The sequence below is a fragment of the Schistocerca serialis genome, chromosome 5 (assembly GCF_023864345.2).
Source record: "Schistocerca serialis cubense isolate TAMUIC-IGC-003099 chromosome 5, iqSchSeri2.2, whole genome shotgun sequence".
NCBI classification, from domain to species: Eukaryota; Metazoa; Arthropoda; class Insecta; order Orthoptera; family Acrididae; genus Schistocerca; species Schistocerca serialis.
The window spans coordinates 463459588-463485565 of NC_064642.1; the positions used below are offsets into that span (position 1 = coordinate 463459588).

Here is a 25978-nt window from a genome sequence, read left to right on the forward strand (position 1 = left end):
AAAGGGTGTGCTGAGTATTCCCAAGTATTTCAACTTTTGGAGCAGAATATTGTGTGCCACTGTACCGTCACTAATCGTGGATGTCAGCTGCAAATTATGATACAGAGAACAGTAATGTTCTATAATTCTACTTCTAAGATTCTAAAGAAACAGTTACTGCTTCCACAATAGAGGGGTCTCATATCTTACCCAGCATACGGCGCTACAGGCTTCAGGCAGCTTGGTCCTTCCTCCAAAGCAGCCATGGCCGTTTGCTGGTAGGTGAGGCTGGGTACACGACGCCTCCGACTGAGCTCGTGCTGCGCGCGCACCAGCATCTGCATGGAGTGCGAGCACACCACGCCGATGAGAAGGGTTCCCAGCACGCCCACGACGTACCCGGCGTGCATGAAGGCGTTTGGTGTCGCCAGGATGCCAGTGCCTATACTGCCTTTCAGTAGATGGACCAGCGCTTCCACGTTACTGCCGACAGAACAAAATATTTGCTCGGCCAGATAATTACAATGTTGTTAAAGATTCGGAGGTCTATAACACGACTGATCAGCTTCACGCCCTTCTGTGGCGATTTTTCATTCGTTATGAGAGGGGCATTCTATGAGTAATGCAACACTTTTTTTTCTAAAAGTACGTCGGTTTTATTAAGGATTCCAGTATATCAAATTATTCCTCACTCTTTTGGCTACAAAATCACTTTTCAGTATAATCTCTAAGCAAGGCGACGGCCTTACGCCACCTTACTGGGAGGGCCAAAATGCCTGCGTGGTGCCACTCCACTGGCCGACATCGGAGCCAGTGTCTTGCTGCAACAATAACCTCCCCATCATCGCTGCTTCCTGCGGAGTGTATCCTTCAGTGGACCAAACAGATGAAAGTCGGAGGGTACGTGATCCTAGCTGTACGGTGGATACGAGGAAACAGTTCAACGAAGTATTCTCAGCTCGTCTCGGGTATGCTGATTCGTGTGAGGCCTTGCGTTGTCATGGAGGAGAACTTCATCTACATTTTTTGTGGCGACGAACGAGCTGGATTCGTTTCTTTAGTTTCCTGAGGGTAGCACAGTGCACTTCAGAGTTGATCGTTGCACCATGAGGAAGGACATAAAACAGAATGACCCCTTGAGGGTCTCAGAAGGCCGTCGCCATGACATTACCGGTGAGGGTGTGGCTTTGAACGTTTCCAATTCGAAGTAATGAACCCATGTTTAATGGACCGTGACGATGTTCGACAAAAAATTGTCACCATCAGCCTCGTAAAGTGCAAGTATTTCCGCGCACATGGTCCTTCGTTGCTCTTCATGGTCTTCTGTTAGGCGGCGAAGAATCTATCGGGTACACACATTTCGGGACCCGAGATGTTTCTTTGTGATCTGTCGATCACCTCAAATGAGCGTGTCCGCACGTTCCAACACGTCCGTAGCTCGTGGTCTAGTGGCTGGCATCGCTGCCTCTGGATCATGGGGTCCCGGTTTCGATTTCCGGCCGAGTTGGGTATTTTCTCTGCCTAGGGACTGCGTGTTTGTGTTGTCATCATTTCTTCTTCTTCTTCTTCTTCTTCTTCTTCATCATCATCATCCGTGACAGCGGCTAGATTGGACTGTGTACAAATTGGAGTGTGTAAAAATTCGGACTTTGTACAGGCCCCGACAACCGCGCAGTTGGGCGCTCCACAAACCAAACATCATCATCATCGTCATCACATTCCAACATTGCGGGAGTCACAGCTGTGTGCGGCCGGCCGGCACGCGGGAGATCGGACAGATTTGAGCAACCTTGTTGCGATGCTGACAGACGCCTCGCCCAACGACTCATCATACTTTTGTTCACTGTCAGGTCTCCGTAGACATTCTGCAAGTGCCTGTGAATTTCTACAATGGTCTGGTTTTCCGCCAAAAGAAATGACAGCTCCCTGCTTGGAACGCAGGAACTTCGTGAAACTATTAGGGCTGAAGCGAGAATATTCCACAATATCTCCCAAAAAATTTCTCATTTTTTCAACCGAAACTGACCGAGGAAAAAGAGTGTTGTATTATTTATTGAATGCCCCTCGTATTTAATCTAGTACACTTACAAATATCGCGCAGTCTATGCGATGTGCTAACCGACTTTCTGGGAATAGAACAGTTATTTCCAACTTTTGTCTTATACCTTCAATCACTGAATTTTTTGCGAGATTCAAAGAAACTAGCCATGTCGGCATATTTCCATTGCTAGCGTTTCTTGGAGACATAATTTACTTTCTTGTCAATATCATTTATGAGTCAGTAAAATGAAAACTGTAAATATTCCAAAAAACAATTATTGCACACACGAGCCAAGAAGTTGAATCAGTGATCGGAACAATCATCCCCACGCTCAATGCAAGTTATCCAGAATTTACAGATTGCCTGGAGTCACGAAGAAAAAAAATCTATTTGGTAGTATACTCGTGCACCACATGTCCTACATTTTTTTCCTTCAAAGCAGAACTTTCTGCAACGCATTGCTGCTGTGAGTGGTCCAAGCACACGGAAGTCGCTCGGGTGAGTATCGTGGTCGTGGAAGACAAACTTCCTGCCTGTGGTTGTCCCAGCCGCATGGTAATGTGAAGTGCCTGCCGTAACACAACAGCTGCAGACTGCAATCTATGTGGTTTCGATTTGATTGCGCATTGGTTTGGTATCTCCGTCAGACGTGGAGTTCGCTACTATTCGCGTACCACCGAGAGAGAAACTGCAGACTCCGTCGTAAGCACAGTTCACAGCACGTCTAGTGGGAAACACCTCTGGCTTGTATCATAAAGGGACCATTTTTGTAGCGCATAACCATCGATGTATTCATCCAGTGATCGCATGTAGAACTCTGATCACAAAATTTCAGCGTGCCTGCAATTTCATACTATCTGCGTCGTTCGCAATCTTATATTGTAATCCGGCAAAAGGTTCCCATCGGTCTGTACGTGATTACGGATTATTTAATTATTCCTGGTTATGAAGCTTGTATCATTTACTGTAACGTTTCCTGAAACAGGGAACTAACTTCACTAGTTCGTGACTCCACCTAAGCTACAAATTTTACAATCTCTCTTGGTTTTGTTCCTATAAACGACAGCAGAAAATTTAGTAGTGCACAAATATTTTGTGTTAGTTGTATCTACACTGTGTGTATCATGTAGGAAACAGACAAGCATCTGCAACATTATTTCTAAAACCGGTTTTCTCTCACCTTGTACGTGTATCTTTACTGTAAAAATATACCACATGTAGTGCCCAGAATGGCAGATTATCTCCCTGAGAAACCTATATTTAACATATTGTTGAAAGAAATAAACTCTCTCTGGAGTCCGTATCACTATGACACTGAACAGCAACATAATTGGTGGTAGGCAATACACCATTTACGATACCAAACATGTAAAAAATTTATTTTCCTTTTGATTGAGAAGCAGGTGCCTTCGCAGATTTTAATATCAAGTTATACTTGATGAGAGCTCATTTTTTATCGCCAATTGTTGCATCTCTGAACAAAGAATATCAACTTTAGTACAACGAAAAACCAGTCCAAAGTTGCAAATTTTACTTTTTCTTATTTACTCGATGACTAATTTTGGGCCGAGACCCATTTTCAAATCATCGTAACAGTCAAAGATGGTATTTCCGAAGATGTGAAAACCATGTGAAAAATATGCAACGAACAGCTATATTTTTGACATAGTTTTGACATTTTCGGAAATACCATTTCTGACTATATTACGATGATACGAAAATGTGTCTCGGCCCGAAACTAGTCATCGTATGAATAAGAAAAGTAAAATTCGCAACTTCGGACTAGTTTTTCGTTCTACTGATTAACGTAAGTTGCTGACCCACAGCTACTCCAGCATGCTGGAAGTTCGCAAATATCAACTTTATTGAGGAGGCGCCTAGATTCTCCACGATATTTGGTTTTACGCATTAATGTGTTCCGATGTTACGGGACTGAATCTACCGATTTCCACTGCATTTCATAGAAGCGTTTTTCTCGGCGATAAAAACATACGGGTAGAGCATAAGTGGAATAAACTGGAATCATTTGTCTGATCTGCTTGTCAACATACTGGTGTTGAGTTGCTGACAGAACTATAACCATTTTAGCACTGGTAGTTCCATCAGGCTATGACAAGGAAGATTACTAGGAAGAGGAAACTGTCGCAAAGATCGTCGTAGAGCACATAATGTAGCGAAGTCACGAGATTGTGGGAACATAAGATCGATAGCTAGAAAGGTGCCAGGAGCGACCCTGAAGTGCGTGCGATTAGCGTTATTGACGAGGCACATACTGAGACCAGAAAGAAGCTAGTCCATCAGAAAGCCCCTACCAAACGAAGTGTTACTTCCCCACGGGGGGGGGGGGGGGGGGGGGGGGGCGTAACGTTTGATGATCAAGTTTCTTCTAAGTGCTTGCCCGCTGTATGTGTGAGGGTGGATTAAGAGTCCGGAACCGCGCTGCTGCTACGGTCGCAGGTTCGAATTCTGCCTCGGGCATGGATGTGTGTGATGTCCTTAGGTTGGTTAGGTTTAAGTAGTTCTAAATCTAGGGGACTGATTACCTTAGCTGCTAAGTCCCATAGTGCTTAGAGTCATTTGAATTTGAATCTCCGCAAACCTTAGTTACTAGTAACTGTTCGATATTCTTGTGGCAATTTGTCTCTGAATATGATATTATTAAACAGGTTCGTGTTATACTTCAGTGCACCTACTGCACTTGTTTTGTGTGAGAAGTTATAATAAACAATAGGACTTACGGTAATTTTTCTTTTCATTACACATGCACCTCATCTGGACATCTAATTAAATTACAGTTTCAGTATTCCACCACCCTTTTGAAGTCTGTAGGGCCATAATTTAGTGTTAATAAAAATTATTGCATAACAAATGATAGGTTACAGTCTTTATTGGGCACCTACTTACCGATATTGATTAATTACCTAAAGGTGTAGGCAGTGGGGTAGTACATTTTCCATGTACTAACTGGATGTATTTGCGTACATGAGTTTGCCACCTTAATTCTAGAGAGTTTTATAGAGTATATTTTAAGCCTGTATTTAACTATGTGTTTCATCTGTTGTAGTACTGGTCTCTGTTGTCTGGCCTGCAATTACTATTGTTTTGAGAGTTTTGCTGCTCACTCATTCAACGGCAGTTTATCTGATGTTAAAAGAGCGGATAAACATGTCAAAGGTGATTGGTTAGGAGTCAGGTACTTCAGCGTAAATTTTGAATTGTTGCCAATAAACAGTAGCAAACTGTGGCGACTGGATTTTGAACGTCCTTGCAGTTGAAAAAAACTAATTTTAGTATTTGACCTTGTTTATGTAAGGCGTATATCATTCAGTTCTCTGAAACAGCATTTCACCAGCTTTGGTATTTCTGTTTCATTTGTTAACGTGTTCCTTTTTTAACGCTGCTTAGCTGAGTGGTAACGTCCTTTCCTCCTATGCGGTGGGCCCGGGTTCGATTCCCGGCCGTGTGGAGACTGTCTCCGCTCGTGGACCGGCTGTTGTGTTGTCCTCATCATCATTTCTTCCTCCTCACCGGCGCGCAAGTCGCCCAGTGTGGCGTCGACTGAAATTAGACTTGCACTCGGCGGCCGAACTTCCCCTGATGGGGCGTCCCGGCCAGCAATACCACACTTTTCATTTCAACACTGTAAGTTGGCTTCTGCACAGTTTGAGTAATCTCGCATTTCAGAGAAATTACCTCGCATACTTTTAAGTATTCCTTGCGCAATTATAACTGAATAACCGTGCCTCCCATTTAATTAGGAGCCCTCAGCTGATCGGCCTTTGTATTTTCTTTTCTGCTTGCATGTTTGTTAAATTGTTTTGTTATTACGGATGCACTTTAACTAAAAAACTCTAAGTGTATTATCCTCTAAATAGAATGTCACCTTCTGCGCAATATTACCAAAAAGTGATTCTATATAAATTGCTCTTCTTTCTTCGAACTCTGTTTTCCTGTTTCTGAATTTTCTTCAGTAATTTTAAAAAGGTTCTCTGTTGATCATCTGACTAAAATTCTTTTTAAACTGTGTGTTAAACTATTATGAATAAAATCTTGTATGGTATTCCTGGCAAAAGAAATTCTCCCCGGCAGTTTCCATTCCTCTCCCCCCACCCCCCTCAGCGCTTAACCTGCTTAGCAAATGGTGTCACACGGTGCCGACCTGAGAAAATGAGGATGTAAAGAACCCCTCTGACTGCGGTCCAACATCAAGTGACATGCCCAAAAATAGGCATAACTTGCACTGACAGACCTTATACACTACTGGCCATTAAAATTGCTACACCACGAAGATGACGTGCTACAGACGCGAAATTTAACCGACAGGAATAAGATGCAGTGATATGCAAATGATTAGCTTTTCAGAGCTTTCACACAAGGTTGGCGCCGGTGGCGACACCTACAACTTGCTGGCATGAAGCAAGTTTCCAACCGATTTCTCATACACAAACAGCAGTTGACCGGCGTTGCCTGGTGGAACGTTGTTGTGATGCCTCGTGTAAGGAGGAGAAATGCGTACCATCACGTTTCCGACTTTGATAAAGGTCGGATTGTAGCCTATCGCGATTGCGGTTTATCGTATCGCGACATTGCTGCTCGCCTTGGTCGAGAGCCAATGACTGTTAGAAGAATAATGAATCGGTGGGTTCAGGAGGGTAATACGGAACGCCGTGCTGGATCCCGAAGGCCTCGTATCACTAGCAGTCGAGATGACAGGCATCTTATCCGCATGACTGTAACGGATCGTGCAGCCACGTCTCGATCCCTGAGTCAACAGATGGGGACGTTTGCAAGAGAACAACCATCTGCACGAACAGTTCGACGACGTTTGCAGCAGCATGAACTAACAGCTCGGAGACCATGGCTGCGGTTACCCTTGACGCTGCATCACAGACAGGAGGGCCTGCGATGGTGTACTCAAAGACGAACCTGTGTGCACGAATGGCAAAACGTCATTTTTTCGGATGAATCCAGATTCTGTTTACAGCATCATGATGGTAGCATCCGTGTTTGGCGACATCGAGGTGAACGCACATTGGAAGCGTGTATTCGTCATCGCCATAGCGGCGTATCACCTGGCGTGATGGCATGGGGTGCCATTGGTTACACGTATCGGTCACCTCTTGTTCGCATTGACGGCACATTGAACACTGGACGTTACTTTTCAGATGTGTTACGACCCGTAGCTCTACCCTTCATTCCACCCCTCCAAAACCCTACATTTCAGCAGGATAATGCACGACCGCATGATGCAGGTCCTGTATGGGCCTTTCTGGATACAGAAAATGTTCGACTGCTGCCCTGGCCAGCACATTCTCCAGATCTCTCACCAATTGAAAACGTCTGGTCAATGGTGGCCGGGCAACTGGCTCGTCACAATACGCCAGTCACTACTCTTGATGAACTGTGGTATCGTGTTGAAGCTGCATGGCCAGCTGTACCTGCACACGCCATCCAAGCTCTGTTTGACTCAATGCCCAGGCGTATGAAGGCCGTTATTACGGCCAGAGGTGGTTGTTCTGGGTATTGATTTCTCAGGATCTATGCATTCAAACTGCGTGAAAATGTAATCACATGTCAGTTCTAGTATAATATATTTGTCCAATGAATACCCGTTTATCATCTGCATTTCTTCTTGGTGTAGCAATTTTAATGGCCATTAGTGTAATAGCAAATGACAACGCTGTCCATAGATCTGTTTACATGAAGTTTGCAGTATAGTTGGTGACTCTGAGACGTAAAGTGAGTACTGTAGTGGCGCGCTAGACCGCAACATGTTGTAGCGTAAAGCAACGTTTCACAACCAGTTACATGATGGGGACCGAGCTACTGTTACAAAGCACCTGACCATGGCAATTATTCAGCGTGTTTGAGCTGCCCCTACCCATCCGTTTCACATGCCATGTGCAAGATTTTCATATCCTTTTGCTTACCAAGTACAAACGATCGAATGTGTTTTTCTTGAATAACTCTAAAACTGTGGCCTCCAGCGAAAACGTATCCTGTTACAAAATTTAACTACATTAAATTTACTAGTTTTCATGTAGCGAAAAAAAGGATATGAAAACCTCTCTCGTGGTTTTTGAAGATGCTGCGGATTGCATAAAATCTATCGGCAGGCGCAACTGGATCAGCCTGTAAATAATGTACTTGGTATTATTTCTCAGTTGTAGAATTCGAGACAAACTACGCAGCCATTCTGTACCTTTCAGATGGAAGGATCTGTAGCCAAGCCGAATTACACGCTTATGTAGACTGGTGGTAGGCAGTACTGGAGAAATGACGTCTTAGACCTGCGTTAAAGGATCATCAGAAGCGTCGACGCCATTTTGTATAGCGTTTTGCTAGAAAAAAGCATTTTCGCCAACATATAGACGCTAGTGTCACTGCAAAATTAAGATTTTTCCCGCAAGAATAAGAATACTACTGATCAAGAGAAAAAGAATCGAATCTCCAAAAAACAACAGCTTAAGACTGCCAGATAAGAGCTGATAAATTTGAAGACTAAGGCACAGTCATTTCAAATCTCAGTATGAGAAGACAATGTATGCATTCGAGTCACGTCCCGCCTTATGCTTCATTATGGCGAGACACAGTGTAAGATCCTTAATATCTTAGTAACTTTTTTGAGTCCAGAGATAAGTTAATACGTTAAGAATGCTGGAGATAGTGCACCTCTAGCTGGTAGTGAGGAAGACATTATGTGCGTCTTGTCACAGACATAGTACAAAAATAGTGGCACAAAAAGCAATCCACCTGAAACGAGTATAAAAATTTACTAATTTAAGCCGCTTAAGATACATTATGCCGTGACAAAGTATTCCTCGCTAGAAAACAAAATTATGTGGATAGGCCATACCAAGAAGGGCATAAAAAACGAATAGACTATCAATAACCGGAACTCAAGCTCGGAGCGTGGAAGAAAATCACCCATATTCTTTATTAAAGAAACCAGTCTTAAATGATTTAGGGAACTCACGAAAAAACCTAAATCAGAATGGATGGGTATTAGAAACTGCTTACATTTACAAAATAAGGAATTTCTGTGCAGTAATGTAAAAAAAATTATCTGGCTCAACTTTTTAAAAGCAGGAGATTCAGTCCTCTTCTTACTTTTACGGATTATATAATTATGGTCAAAGATTTGATAAATATCTGAAATATTGCTCTAGCAGTTCTCCAAATGCATATCTTAACGAGCTGTTAGTTGTAAATTAATCTGCGACGTCTCAAACAGGCTACAAGAGAATTGTAAGGCATTGTTTAGTGTGGAATATTGCCGGTTCACTTTATAGTTTTCCGTGAATGTCTCCATTTATGTCTCAGACATTTATGAGCTATTGTAAGTTTTGTCTCCTTGTTAAGACTTCTTTAGAAACTGAGTTCCTGATTGTCGTTTACACACTGAGTACACATGAAACTTAGAGCTTTCCAACACTTAACTACGTGTCTAATCAACTTTACGTGAACATACAACACTGATAACCTGTTACGTGTATGACAGGCTTTGCGTCGAAGCAGATTCATGGAACTTAGTTGGAAAGGTAAGGCTGCAACTATAAGATCGTTACTGTAGCTGTTATCGTAGTTGTGTACTTTTAAGTACGTACAATGTTTGTGACAAATTTCTCTGAAAAGATGTAGGGTCTAAGTAGATGGATTACTTCCTACTTACACAAGGCGATATCGCTAGTCCTGATAGCGAAGAGGCCACAATTTCTCCTTCATTAGGTCAAGTGCCTGCAAAAACATCCATATTGGTGACTTATTTTCTTACATTGCGCTACCTTAGTGACGCATCCAGCTGGGATTGTGGTCACCCGAGAACAAGCTACGTCTTACATGCCACTGCTAACTGAATGGTATCGGCTAACACAACAAGATGACAAGACGACGACACTTTACCCTATATTTAGAAGGCCAGAAACCATTCGATAGGGCGAATTCCTAAAACCGATTAGTGAATAATTTTTCAAGCAAAATTGGCAGGCCAGATAACTCGCATCGAAAGATGGACTCCAGCTTTAAAAGAGTGCATATCATCCTTAGCGAAAATATTAAGTCCCTTTGCGACTATTCTCGCAGCCAGTCAAGGACAAATCGGTCGTGGTCCCAAATTTAGAAAAATATGTCTCAGGAGAAAACCACTATATTTGCAAAATCAACAGACAACAAAACGCTGAAATGATTAAAAAGCGTCAAATCGACGCTATTAACTGTAGGAAAGACCGACTTTCAATTAAGATCAATAAAGTTGTCGTAATAAAAGCTGAATCCCAGCAAGAGTGTGAAATGACGCAGGAAGAAGCCACTAAAATACCACGTATTATGTGAAACAAGGAACCCCTTGGTGGGAGGTAACAAGTTCTACCTTTAGTAAGACTCATCTGAAAGTATATATACTAAGATGGCTCACCGGCCACTTTACCTTCTTCTTTTTCTGTGCGAATGCACAAACAGTGCCCGAACTCTTACGGGAATCGGCAACGCGCCGCGAGTAATGAGTATAATGGGCGGGGGCACTACGAATATAGTGCGGGACAATACGTTGAGAATGTGGGTTTCGCGGGAGGCGTGCCAGATATAAATCCCTGCAGTCGCACTATCCTTTGTGTCCTCGGTGGCTCAGATGGATAGAGCGTCTACCATGTAAGCAGGAGATCCGAGGTTCGAGTCCCGGTCGGGGCACACATTTTCATCTGTCCCCGTTGAAGTATGTCAACGCCTGTAAGCAGCTAAAGGTGTTCATTTCATTGTAATTTCATCTGAAAGTGTTGTGTTAACAATTATGATAGGAAAAATATTAGTTGCTAATGACTCACCATGTGCATCTGGAGGGCGACAGAAAATGAGAGTCGGGAGGTGCAGAGATCAACTTTCCATGGGATGTGTGTATTACACATCACAAAATGGACATGTTCGACATTGATAAGATCAAAACAAAAAACTTGCACCATGAACACCGAATGAAAAATGGCGCGCTACAGGGATCACAAAGTTTCGCAGCATTAAGATCGAAGGCGAGGTACTTGTGAGTTACAAACCGTACAGAACGTTCAGCTAGGTACCCAATCTTAGAGAAGGTATAGAGAATCATATTGGTGTAATGAGGTGATGAGAACTGATGGGTGTGATGGCACGTAGCCGAATGCCAAACAGTCGGTCGTGGAGCTTATGGTGAAACTGGCCATCCTTTAAGGCGTAGCTGAAGAAAGTGCGATAATTTTTTATGGGCACCTAAAAAATAAATATCCAGAGGTTTGTAGTGCCACACCCTTTTCAGGAGGGATAGTTTGCTATAAAGAATTATGATTTTTATACGAAGACCAGGAATCAGGTAAAATATGTGGGATACCGTTAATCTGGCTCCACAGCCACGTTGTGGGCGCGGCTCGTTACGCGAGAGAAAACAGTGGGCGAGCCTAGTATGACCGATGCAAAGACCACATAAGATACTGGACTCCTTCCGAGTGCAGCAGAAGGAAGAGCGCCAAACTGCAGTAGTCTACTTGATTGTGCGAAGATTATTACTGACAGCAGGTGTCATTCCACTTTTGAGCAAAGAGAGATCTGATGTGTATCCGCATATCTGCAGCTGGAATTGTAAAAGAAAATGGGGGTGGGGTATCTGCCTCTCTATCCAAACCATCAGCCAGTTCATTCCGTGGGATGACGCCTTGTTTTGGTGAGATGGAGTGTGCAAACGTCCATGTGACTTGCAATGTTTCCTAGCAGCAATGGACATCAGTTAGTATGATGAGCTGGAACACTGAACTGTGGGGAACTGTGCTGGAGTTGCGGCTCGTTACACACACATCAAATAAAGTTTTGCATCACCCCGGTTCCCAGAACGCCTGAAGATAGACGTTGACTGTGGATATTGCATCACAGACACAGTCCCTTTGACTGTTCAGAGATGTCACTAAACCCGTCCAAAGATGTAAACAACCATGCATGAGCAGCGCCTATTAGACGGAGGGGGTCCGACAGGCGATCAGTTCCAGTCATTCCACCAGGAAGGAGGTACCTGGCTCGTGTTGTCTGTACTTCAACCATGCCTAGACGGTCAGTACCGCGGTTCGATTGCGTCCGCATTGTTACTTTGTGCCAGGAAGGGCTCTCAACAAGGGATGTGTCCAGGCGTCTCGAGATGAACCAAAGCGATGTTGTTCGGACATGGAGGAGATACAGAGAGATAAGGACTGTCATTGACATGCCTCGCTCAGGCCGCCCAAGGGCAACTACTGCAGCGGATGACCGCTACCTACGGATTATGGCTCGGAGGAACCCTGACAGCAACGTCACCATGTTAAATAACGCTTTTCGTGCAGCAAGAGGACGTCGTGTTACGACTCAAACTGTGCGCAACAGGCTGCATGATGCGTAACTTCACTACCGACGTCCATGGCGAGGTGCATCTTTGCAAACCACGACACCACGCAATACAAATGGGCCCAACAACATGCCTAATGGACCGCTCAGGATTGGCATCAAATTCTCTTCACCGATGAGTGTCGCATATGCCTTCAACCACACAATCGCTGGAAACGTTTTGGCAGGCAACCCGGTCAGTCTGAACGCCTTAGACACAGTGTCCAGTGAGTGCAGCAAGGTGGAGGTTCCCTGCTGTTTGGGGTGGCATTATGGGGGGCCGACGTACGCCGCTGGTGGTCATGGAAGGTGCGTTAATGGCTATAGAATACATTAATACCATCCTCCGACCGATAGTGCAACCATATCGGCAGCATACTGGCGAGGCATTAGTCTTCATGGACGACAATTCGCGCCCCATCGTGCACATCTTGTGAATGACTTTCTGCAGGATAACGACATCGCTCGACTAGAGTGGCCAGCATGTTCTCCAGACATGAACCCCGTCGAACATGCCTGGGATGGATTGGAAAGGGCTGTTTATGGATGACGTAACCCGCCAACCACTCTGAGGGATCTACGCCGAATGGCCTTTGAGGAATGGGACAATATGGACCAACAATGCCTTGACGAACTTGTGGTTAGCATACAGTCATGCATCAATGCAAGAGGACGTGCTACTGGGTATTAGAGGTACCGGTGTGTACAGCAATCTGGATCACCACCTCTGAAGGTCTGGTTGTATGGTGGTACAGCATGCAATGTGTGGTTTTTATGAGCAATAAAAAGAGCGGAAACTATGTTTATGTTGATCTCTATTCCAATTTTCTGTACAGGTTCCGGAACTCTCGGTGCCGAGGTGATGTAAATCTTTTATTGATGTGTGTAAATGTTACACACCGTTGAATTTTGAATTTGTGTTCTGAACATTCCATGGTTCTATTTGACAGTATTAATCTCACCTTACGGCCTATTGAGGTGATCAAGGACACATTTCTTTGCTAAGTTTTAAAATTCAGGAGTAAGCTGTATTGGTAGAATGGACATATTAAATTTGCATAAATGCATTAACGAATTATAAGACTGTTCTGGTTCCCTGTGTTGTTATCCACTGGGCACATTGGAACCGATAATAATTGCACCTATGGAAGTGTACGTCATTTCTGTTAACTAATTTCACTTCTCTGTTTGCTGTAGAAGCCTGATTATATTCTGTGCATTGGTTTCCCTGCTAGCGCAGTATTGTTTTTAATTACAAGCGGCCTAGGGCGGGTTTGAAGACTCCTGTCCAGGTGATGGAACGGTGAATTTTCTGGCTGCAGTTCTGTAATGGTGATACCCGAATTCCGCGGAATTGAAAATTTTTAGGAAACTTTTATTCCTACTTTGTATTCCTTTAATATTATTCGAACTATTTGTCACTGATTATAAGTTTTCATTAATGCCAGTGTATAATTCTTAGATTGCTATTTGTGTGTTTTCTGAACTCTAATGTAAGGTGTTACTTAAAAGATGATTGATGTTTATCTCACAAGGTGGTCTGTGGACGTTTGTTAACGGTAAGAGTTTTGGATCAACGGCTTCACTTTTTGGCAGTAATTTCATATTACGGACAGATGTCACATGAAACTCGTTTAGTGATAAGATGTATTTGGTTTGATGTACAAGTAGTTAAACGAAATTTTATTAAGAAAAGAGGTAAAGATAGTTTTCTTTGATTATTTTATCGCCTTTTACATTACTGTTAATATTACTGGGATTTAGTCCTGTGTTTACTTTAAATAAATGTTGTTATTGAGCTGAAGTTTTACTAATGTTGTCGTAAGTACCAAGGAATGGCAGCTTTATTGTAATAAAGGTTATTTTAATAAATCTAATATCTCGAGAGAAGGTTCAGCAGCATTCACCAAAAAACCCTGTTTCCTGACCAACCTGATAAAGTGACCTAAAGGTTTTAAAGGAGTGTTCGTTTCCATGTATTCCTGAGGTTAGTTCTTCTTACGTCTTTTGTCTCAATGAATATGGTAAATGTTGAAGATTTTTTGGAACGCTTGGTTCCAAAACTGAAATTCCACACTACAATTTCGGAGATACGTTTATCAAATAAAAGGAAGGTCATCTCTCCATTAACAACACGATAACATGCAAAAACTCCACGAGCATTGATGACCCTTGCGTTTCGTTGTAGCATGAAATATACAAGATTCTGGGTTCAAGAGAAATCACTGTCATACGCTCCTGTAATTCGTCCATACCTTGACAGATTAAGGACTACAACAACGTAGGTTGTAGTGCATTTCACATATTACGGATAGATGCGAACGCAAGGTCAGTGTTTTGACCTAGGACAACAATGGACGAAGATTTGAATCGTTCTTTCTTCCTTTCATTTTTTAAATTTATAAGTCATGTTTCGTAGGACCAAACCGAGGAGCAAGTCTCCATGGTCATGGAACGAGATAGTGCAAGAAAGTATAGCACTAGGGTAGTAATAGATAAAATGAAACGTATATGAATCCTATGCAGACGCCAAGCCCATAAGTTTAAACAAACGTAATCAACAATGTAACAGAGGAGTTAATTTATTAATTTTTCCTGGACTTCCTCGACAGAACATAAAGAGTGAGCTATGGGGATATTCTCCAGTTTAGACTTGAAAGTGTGTGGCTTTGCTAAGATTTTTGAGTTCTTGTGGCAATTTATTGAAAAAGGATGTAGCAGAATATTGCATGTCTTTCTGCACAAAAGTCGATGTGGTTTGTCCAACTGCAAATTGCGTTTCTGACCAGTGTTAACTATGAAAAAGCTGATAGCTCTTGTGAATCACCTAATGCAAAAATATGTGTTGAGAGTCGTATGTCAGAATTGCCAGACTACTGAAGAGGAGTCGACAAGAGCTAAGCGAAGTTATACCACATATTGCTCGAACCGTCAGTTTCTTAGCCAAAAATACCCATCTTGAATCAAGAGTTACTCAAAAAAATAATACTGTACGTCATAATCGAATGAAAATAAGCGAAGTAGACTACTTTTCGTGTCGTACTAGCATTTATTTCAGATACTGTTCTATAAGTAAGTAACCAGCATTTAGTTTTTGAACAATATCCTGAATATGGACTTTCTGCGACAGCTTACTGTATATCTGAATGCCTAGGAATTTTAACTTTTCAGTCTCACTAATCATACGCCCATTCTGTATAATTAAAATGTCAGGTTTTGTTGAATCGTGTGTTAGAAATTTTAAAACCTGAGTCTTATTGTGATTTAGCATCAATTTATTTTCTAAGACAATGAACTTATGTCTTGAACTACATTATTTCATATGGTGTCAATATTGCACGTAATATCATTCACTATGAAGCTGGTGTCATCAGCAAAAGGAAATAATGTATAATCACAGGTAATATTAGAGTGCATATCATTTATATAAATAAGAAACAGTAGCGACCCCAGCACCGACCCCTGGGGAACCACCATTTAACTGTGCCCCAGTGGGACTGCACGTCGTAGGCATTCTCAGTACTACGGAGAATGACTTTCTGTTGTCTGTTCTTAAAGTAAGAGATGAACTAATTGTGAGCTACTCCCCTTTTTCCGTAATGGTCCAACTTCGGCAGTAATATTTTGTGGCCAACACAATCCAACGCCTTAGTTAAATCAAAGAATACACGTAGCGTTTGCATCCTTTTCTTGCGTCCAGGGTCTCGCAAAGAAAAGAGAATATAGCATTTTCAGTTGTTAAACCATCCAAAAAACTAAACTGTACATTTGACAGAAAATTACGTGAAGCGATATGACCAATCACCCTTGTATATAAAGGCTTTTCAGTAACTTTAAGAAACACCGATGGCATAAAAATAGGTCTACAAATGTCTACATTATCCATCTGTTCTATTTCATAAATTGCTTCACTACTGAATCTGATTATTATCAGTCAAGAACGACAGCCTATAAGCAGCACATGATTACTACTTACCACAGTGTCGTAACCCATGACATCAGTTCAGCTACAGAAAACTCTCAAAATAATGAAGAAAATTGAGAACCGGAAGGCTCTGAGCTTTGAAGGAAGCAAACTGGGACTCACGTATTGCCGAAATAGCCTGTTCCAGTTTAGACCAGTTAGCTACAAACGTCAACCTCATGTCACATGCTCTTGCTGAGCTGTTTGAGTGGACGCAAGCATGTCATATACTGAAGGGGCGGTAAAGATCCAGTCCAGAGGCTCTCTGTCATAGGGAATTGTCAGCTGCGTGTCAATGTCCTTTACGCACGGAGAAATTACTAGCGCTCCCAGGGAGAGACGAGAGAATAGAAGGCTTAAAACTTACCAGTATGTTAAATATGTGCAGACTGTTTCAAAACGAATGCACAAGTTTTAAGCCGTTGTAGCATTTATTTCGTTCAACTTACAAGAGCAACTCAGTTTTTCTTGTAGGCGTCCAATGTGAGCACTATTCGAGTCGATAGGCAACGTCTTCCCAAACTTCGATCAGTGCGTCTGGCGTAACAACGTTCTTTTTAAAGTCGGTTAGATCATCTGGCAGCGGAAGCACATACACATGATATTTTATGAACCCCCAAAGGAAAGAATCGTATGGCTAACATTGTGTGTGCACTTGGAGGTCATGCAAAACAAGCTCAGTCATCTGGCAGCCTGTGGCCAACCCAGTGGTCGGATACAATGTCAAACCAGACGTGTACTGAGTTATACCAGCGACGCGGCGCACCGTCTTGCTGACCGATGAAAGTTCTATGGTTCAGCTTCTGCAGACTGAGAACAGCCATAGTTCTAGCGCCTAAAGATAGCAAGTACCAGTTATAGTTGCGTCACCGATAAAGAAAGGCCCATAGACTTTCCGCCGGGATATGGCACACAAATACATTCAAAATGGGGAGTCTCGTTGCAACTGTACCATCTCGTGGGGATTTGCTGACCCATAGATGCGCTCGTTATGTGATAGCAATTCATCACTGAAGACATCGCGATTCAGAATGTCTTCACCGTCATGCAGCAACATTTCGTTTGGAAATAATAGTCTGTAGGCTTAGAGCATGTAACAACAGCAATGGTGAAGGACGTAGTTGTAAGCGCCACCTTGAAAGTCTCCACACAGACTGTTACTGGATTGCTAATTCACGGCTAGCCGTCACAAATAATTTCTTGGTGCTATACTTGAAAGACTAGATTGTTCAACAAATTCTTCGGTCACTCTTGATCGTTCCATACTCTTCCCTTTGCGCACAAATATACAAACAAAACTGAATTGTTCTTTCATTTGACGCATTATTTATAATTGTAAGTTGAATGTGATAAATGCCACAAGGCCTTAAAACCTATATATTCATTTTTAAACTCCCTGTATACAGAACAAATATTCTAGAAACTAAGAAAGAACGCTGGGAACATTCTATGAATGGGAAATTTAAACGTGACGTGTGGAGTCAGTTACAAAAATTACTAACCGTTAAGGTAAACGCTCCATACCATACCTTACAAGACCCATACGACAGTGACAAGTAGCTGGAAGTATTCGATCGAATATTTACTAAACACTCTCTTGCCAAATGAATCCTCAAATACGGACAATAACCCTGAGTCAGCACTCCAGACCGAGCGAAGTGGCGCAGTGGTTAGCACACTGGACACGCATTCGGGAGTGCGGCGGTTCAATCACGCATCCAGCCATCCTGATTTAGGTTTTCCGGATTTCCCTGAATCGCTTTAGGTAAATGCCGGGATGCTTCCTTTGACAGGACACGGCCGACTTCCCTTCCTATCCTTCTCTTATACGATGAGACCGATAACCTCGCTGTTTGGTCTCTTCCCCAAAATCAACCCAACACAGAACTCTATGATAACGATGAACTGCGAGTACACTAAGTAACTACTACGCCCTACTCTAGTTTGCACAGGAAGTAGTAGCGATGGACACGCTAAAACGTGGGAAAGCAACGAGTCCAGAAGTTATCTATTCGGAAGTGATGCTATACTCGTAGTACCATACTTAACACTTCTACTGAAAGAGGCACTAAGACAGAGGAGGGCACTGGAGAACTGAATATCAGCACAGAAAGTTCTACATCTACATCTACATTGATACTCCGCAAGCCACCCAACGGTGTGTGGCGGAGGGCACTTTACGTGCCACTGTCATTACCTCCCTTTCCTGTTCCAGTCGCGTATGGTTCGCGGGAAGAACGACTGTCTGAAAGCCTCCGTGCGCGCTCTAATCTCTCTAATTTTACATTCGTGATCTCCTCGGGAAGTATAAGTAGGGGGAAGCAATATATTCGATACCTCATCCAGAAACGCACCCTCTCGAAACCTGGCGAGCAAGCTACACCGCGATGCAGAGCGCCTCTCTTGCAGAGTCTGCCACTTGAGTTTATTAAACATCTCCGTAACGCTATCACGGTTACCAAATAACCCAGTGACGAAACGCGCCGCTCTTCTTTGGATCTTCTCTATCTCCTCCGTCAACCCGACCTGGTACGGATCCCACACTGATGAGCAATACTCAAGTGTAGGTCGAACGAGTGTTTTGTAAGCCACCTCCTTTGTTGATGGACTACATTTTCTAAGCACTCTCCCAATGAATCTCAACCTGGTACCCGTCTTACCAACAATTAGTTTTATATGATCATTCCACTTCAAATCGTTCCGTACGCATACTCCCAGATATTTTACAGAAGTAACTGCTACCAGTGTTTGTTCCGCTATCATATAATCATACAATAAAGGATCTTTCTTTCTATGTATTCGCAATACATTACATTTGTCTATGTTAAGGGTCAGTTGCCACTCCCTGCACCAAGTGCCTATCCGCTGCAGATCTTCCTGTATTTCGCTACAATTTTCTAATGCAGCAACTTCTCTGTATACTACAGCATCATCCGCGAAAAGCCGCATGGAACTTCCGACACTATCTACTAAGTCATTTATATATATTGTGAAAAGCAATGGTCCCATAACACTCCCCTGTGGCACGCCAGAGGTTACTTTAACGTCTGTAGACGTCTCTCCATTGATAACAACATGCTGTGTTCTGTTTGCTAAAAACTCTTCAATCCAGCCACACAGCTGGTCTGATATTCCGTAGGCTCTTACTTTGTTTATCAGGCGACAGTGCGGAACTGTATCGAACGCCTTCCGGAAGTCAAGAAAAATAGCATCTACCTGGGAGCCTGTATCTAATATTTTCTGGGTCTCATGAACAAATAAGGCGAGTTGGGTCTCACACGATCGCTGTTTCCGGAATCCATGTTGATTCCTACATAGTAGATTCTGGGTTTCCAGAAATGACATGATACGCGAGCAAAAAACATGTTCTAAAATTCTACAAGAGATCGACGTAAGAGATATAGGTCTATAGTTTTGCGCATCTGCTCGACGACCCTTCTTGAAGACTGGGACTATCTGTGCTCTTTTCCAATCATTTGGAACCCTCCGTTCCTCTAGAGACTTGCGGTACACGGCTGTTAGAAGAGGGGCAAGTTCTTTCGCGTACTCTGTGTAGAATCGAATTGGTATCCCGTCAGGTCCAGTGGACTTTCCTCTATTGAGTGATTCCAGTTGCTTTTCTATATGATCCAAAGACATCTACACAGACATCTACACAGATCCCACAGAATCGAAGAGCAACAGATACATACGTTCGATAAACACCTTGGCGACGGTTCTAGGACAACACTGCGTAAGCCTCTTCGAGAGCACAGAAAGCTCCGGTGTTCTTAGCCCACGTTTCTTTGGCTTCTAGAGAGTTAATCGATCCAAGACGCCATTAGTCATCCTCTCAATCACAGACAGCGCAAACAAATGCTGTACAGTATTTATGATCGGCATCAGTTACACAGAATAGGAGTGAGATCACCGGCACGACGTGGCTGCTGGTTCAAAATCCCATGAGAAACTGGTTTTCAGATGCCCTTTCCAGCTGGAAACTATGAGGCATGATCCCTCTCAGAGTGAAACGCAGTTTTCATTTAGATATATCGAGTCTTTTGCGTTACTTAAGCTGGTAAGAAAAATAAGTAAGAATGACCTAAACGGAGACAAGAGACGGAGAGATGTTACCTGAGGAGAGGGTGGTGTGGTGGGTGCCTGTGCGTATGAATTTTCATCTGGCTGCTCGTACAGAAAAGTTTCAGGGTCGCTATAGGAAAACTTTGAAACATACCGAAGCAGCCACAAACTGATTGGGAACATCAGAGGGCACGCATTAATTGTTGGTTCTATTTTATTATTGCTAGCAGAGAAAGCCGGCGTTGCACATGTCTTTTTTATAGCTGTGCGTCCACCCCCATGCCACGCAGCGTCTGGCCTTGTACTTGATGTTCATGAGTTACATCTCCTGATCTGTGTGTCGTACATGAGACAGTTTTATAGGTACATTCAGCGACATATGTGGATACTGTACGCAAAATGTGTTGCTAATGAAATTAGTAGCAACGAAGTAATACACTACTGGCCATTAAAATAGCTACACCAAGACGAAATGCAGATGATAAACGGGTATTCATTCGACACATATATTACACTAGAACTGACATTACATTTTCACGCAATTTGGATGCATAGATCCTGAGAAATCAGTACCCAGAACAACCACCTCTGGCCGTAATAACGGCCTTGATACGCCTGGGCATTGAGTCAAATAGAGCTTGGATGGCGTGTACAGGTACAGCTGGCCATGCAGCTTCAACACGATACCACGAGTAGTGAGTGGCTTATTGTGACGAGCCAGTTGCTCGGCCACCATTGACCAGACGTTTTCAATTGGTGAGAGATCTGGAGAATGTGATGGCCAGGGCAGCAGTCGAACATTTTCTGTATCCAGAAAGGCACGTACAGGACCTGCAACATGCGGTCGTGCATTATCCTGCTGAAATGTAGGGTTTCGCAGGGATCGAGTGAAGGGTAGAGCAACGGGTCGTAACACATCTGAAATGTAAAGTCCACTGTTCAAAGTGCCGTCAATGCGAACAAGAGGTCACCGAGACGTGTAACCAATGGCACCCAATACCATCAAACCGGGTGAAATGCCAGTATGGCGATGACGAATACACGCTTCCAATGTGCGTTCACCGCGATGTCGCCAAACACGGGTGCGACCATCATGATGCCGAAAACAGAACCTGGATTCATCCGAAAAAATGACGTTTTGCCATTCGTGCACCCAGGCTCGCCGCGGAAAACAGCACAGGCGTTGTCGGAACGCGGAAACGGAGCGATTTTCTAACTTCCAAAACGGCATAATCATTGGTTTTCGGACCAAGGGTGGAACCATTTGCCGTTAATTTTGTAAACTGTTCACGTGCCGCCGTGGTCGAAGTGTTCCGTGTATTGCAAAATGGCGCTATCCAAACCCGGCGCCAAGGCAACCGGACCAAGGCGCTACTGACAGCGTCTCCTCAACGACCGTTCAGTTGACGTTGCGGCGTATGGGCCTTTGCGTCAGGTTCGAATCCTGCCTCGGGCATGGATGTGTGTGATGTCCTTAGGTTAGTTAGGTTTACGTAGTTCTAAGTTCTAGGGGACTGATGACCTCAGTAGTTAAGTCCCATAGTGCTCAGAGCCATTTGAACCTTTGCGGCAGGCGCCTGGCTCATGGGCCCATGCTGATTGCTATTCATCGGCGACGAAGGCTGGATTTTTGCACGCCAGTTTCTCAACTGGACGTCCAATGAATGGCGAAAGGCGACATTTTCAGATGAATCAAGTTTCATGCTCCATCGGACAGGTGGCTTTTGGCGAGTACAGTGCGAAACGTCTGAAAGCGAACACACTGTGTGCGTTAAGGTCTGTGAAATGTTTTCGTGGCATTCCATGGGTGGTATCATTCTGAAAGGCACAATGGATCAGCACAAGCGAGCATCTATCCTTGGGGACCATGTCTACACCTGCATGCAGTTTGTTCTTCCTCGGCACGATGGCATCTACCAGCAAGACAATGCAACGTGTCACGGAGCTCACAGTGTTCAACGAGCACCAGAATGACTCTCCTGGTCATCAAACTCCCCGGATTAAAACCCAGTCGAGATTCCGTGAGACCACCTCGATCGGGCTGTTCGTGCCATCGATCCTCAACCGGGAAACCTAAATCTACATCTACATCTACATTTATACTCCGCAAGCCACCCAACGGTGTGTGGCGGAGGGCACTTTACGTGCCGCTGTCATTACCTCCCCTTCCTGTTCCACTCGCGTATTTTTCGTGGGAAGAACGACTCCCGGAAAGCCTCCGTGCGCGCTCTAATCTCTCTAATTTTACATTCGTTATCTCCTCGGGAGGTATAAGTAGGAGGAAGCAATATATTCGATACCTCATCCAGAAACGCATCCTCTCGAAACCTGGACAGCAAGCTACACCGCGATGCAGAGCGCCTCTCTTGAAGAGTCTGCCACTTGAGTTTGCTAAACATCTCCGTAACGCTATCACGCTTACCAAATAACCCTGTGACGAAACGCGCCGCTCTTCTTTGGATATTCTCTATCTCCTCTGTCAACCCGACCTGGTACGGATCCCACACTGATGAGCAATACTCAAGAATAGGCCGAACGAGTGTTTTGTAAGCCACCTCCTTTGTTGATGGACTACATTTTCTAAGCGCAGTTGGTAACTGCACAGGAGACGGAATGGCTCCATATCCGTGTCGACACCTTCCAGAACCTCACTGACTCCCTTCCTGCAAGTCTTGCAGTAGTCCTCTCTGCAAAAGGTGGTTATTCAGACTTTTGACTGGTGATCACGTCAATGTGTCTGGACAGTGTATAAAGTACTTTATTAATATTTCTGTAACTGACATTCCTAATTCTTACCACTGTAAATCTCACATTAATGTTCATTAGTTTAATTACTTGAGCTGTTCATAACCACACCACTGAAAATCTCACATTAATGTTCATTAATTTAATTAGTTGAGCTGTTCATAACCACACTCAAGGGCATTGTTTATCGTAAGTAAATTCTCTCCCCAAGATGGGAAGAATGATAAATCCATTAAAACACGAAGAGCTGGATAAAGCGCATGTACTCTAAGGACATTACATTTAATAGCTATCTAATGTGGGGTTAACAAATTGTTCGCTACAGGTCCTAGCGCGTGATGATTTCAGCTCGTGGAACAATTTCATAGTGTACTATTCTCGCCACAGCGGACGAGACCTTTTTTGTCTTATTTGGTTGCGATGATTAAACAGAAAGCTCAACAGTTCTTCCCCGTACGCTCGCCGAAGCAAAGTGGCTTTAGGTTTGCACACTATTTTGTCACACTTGCATCTGAAAAATCGCTGACCGCATTAAGCAGCGTCTACGCAAGCAAGTATTCTTAGCTGACTCACGCTTCCTCAACGCAGATGTACGATCAACATATTTACAGTGGGGTAATCTGTCACTACTAGTGATATCAATTTTTATTAGTTCTGAATCTTCCTTCGTAAAAACTTATTTTTGTATTTTTCTGCTGATGGAATTCTGTATGTAATATATATGAGCTACTTACGTGATGGGATGATCAACGACACGCGCTAAGTACGGGTCGTATTCTGGTGGAATGGCAGTCGCCTTGCGTGACGATGCACCTCCCCCTTTGAAGACGCCGTCATCAGTTTCACATCCTGGTTTAGTGGTTTGCTTCCCTTCTGTGTTGCCACTGAAACACGTACCGGTCACATTGGGGGATGCTGCGCGGCATTTAGAAGGTGTTTATTAAGGTCCGAATCAACGGTAGATATGACGAACAAGAGTGAAAAAATTAGACAAGAAGGAAGCAATTATGATAGTGATCAGATTTTCTTCAGAAATGGCAGCTACCACTGACTTAGATACTCTATAAGGCCTGCATTTTATGTATTTTCTCCTATGGTAGTTAATGGAAAAAGGAGTGGCTTTTGATGTTTAATTCATCACACGCTGCTAAGAAAATTTATTACTGTTATTGGTTCCTCATACCACCCAACTTCTCAGGCTTCCACGGCGCAGTGCGCAAGATGTTTCATTTTCTCAGCCCTTTCAACATATTTCGCTTGCGCAGTTGGTAGCATCTCCCCTGTGAAAGGCAGTGATCTAGCTTCGAGACCTCGTATGCGACGCAAGCTTCTCCTATCAAAAATTTTCAATTAACTGTGAATTTAAACGCCTCATTCATGATGATGTCACTAGTAATATGCTCATGGCAGATAAAAGTTTTGAACACTAATCTAAATGATTCAAACCCTCTTTTAGAATGTTGTATTTAAAATAATATGCAGCGTTATAGATCAGCATGAGAGCTTTCTGAATTATACTAAAACATACGAGTAAGTACTTACTTTGTATTTATGTATTATTCTTGAAGAATCTAATTTGCCAAGATCGCTAGCAATTCTTTTTATTATTATGGGCCGTTTCGACAGATCTACGACGTCACCACCGGATCTCGTTACATTATTAAATGTACATCTTTGTTACAGCAGAAAGTCACACAGTGATGTAGTGTCAGATTGTAATAAAAGGTTGCAGGGAACATCACCGCGTTACAAATAAAATAACACACGGTTAAAACAACATGCTGTGCTGATGCCCCATTACACACTAATCGCTTCAAGCGAACATCAAATGACATAGTGGGTGTCGGCAGTTAAACTCGAAATCAGCTATAAATAGCGGTGCGAGACCAGCAATAGTTCAGTCTCGTTGCAGTCCAGGTGTTACGTGGCAGTTTGCGTCCAATCTTTCACGCAACTTATTCTTATAATGTAATATGCGGCTGCCAACAGGCAGTATAGTCAGTTCTTAAACATTGTTAGAAAACTGCAGACAGTATTCACTTCTTCCACTGATTGCACTGCTAACTGCTACCTTTCCTTCTTGGCTCTTAATATGGCGAGGGAGAACTGTTATATCTGCAGCTTTCTTAAGCTTAGAAGGACTGGAATGCTGTAAAGTTGTTTGTTACTGAAAGCCATCCCCAAGCAGGTATAGAACAGAGAAATGGCAATCTTCTCTGGCCTCACAGCAGGAGCGTAGGGGAGCCCAGACTTCATTCCATAAAAACAGTTCTCTGTAAGATGGTAAGAGCGATAGTTTTGGCTACATAAGATTTGAAGGCCAGGTGAAAACACAGAGCTTTAGACCGCGGGGTCAAAATGGTTCAAATGGCTCTGAGTACTATGGGACTCAACTGCTGTGGTCATCAGTCCCCTAGAACTTAGAACTACTTAAACCTAACTAACCTAAGGACATCACACACATCCATGCCCGAGGCAGGATTCGAACCTGCGACCGTAGCAGTCGCACCCGCGGGGTCAGCCGTTACACAGCATTTCTGCACAGGACTGTTTGTCCAAATTCTTATAAGTAGTGCTGTGACTGACCCACAGTAATAATTTTGGTAGGATGGGTAATTTCTCATGCCTGCCTACATGCTGGTCTTTTGGTTGGCTGTGTCTAGAAATCTGTCGTGTCGTGGGAGATATTTTATGTCTTCTTTCCATGCTGTACCTTTACTGGTTAACCATGACAAAATCCGCAAGAGCAAGAGACTGTTAGACTTGTTTTTAAAATTATTGTTGGTCAGAACTCACAAAAACTACTGAAATAGGCCGGT

General features: G+C 43.3%; 1 protein-coding gene across 1 annotated transcript in view; it reads right to left on the minus strand.

Annotated features, from left to right (window-relative positions):
• The window catches only part of LOC126481177 (proton-coupled amino acid transporter-like protein CG1139), a 95556-nt gene that overhangs the window by 60553 nt on the left and 9025 nt on the right, over nt 1–25978 (minus strand). Inside the window, exons 2-3 of the mRNA XM_050104749.1 lie at nt 23894–24043; nt 190–462 (exon numbers count right to left, since the gene is read on the minus strand). Coding sequence (XP_049960706.1) covers nt 190–462; nt 23894–24043 — 423 coding nt within the window. The remainder of the gene's footprint in view (nt 1–189; nt 463–23893; nt 24044–25978) is intronic.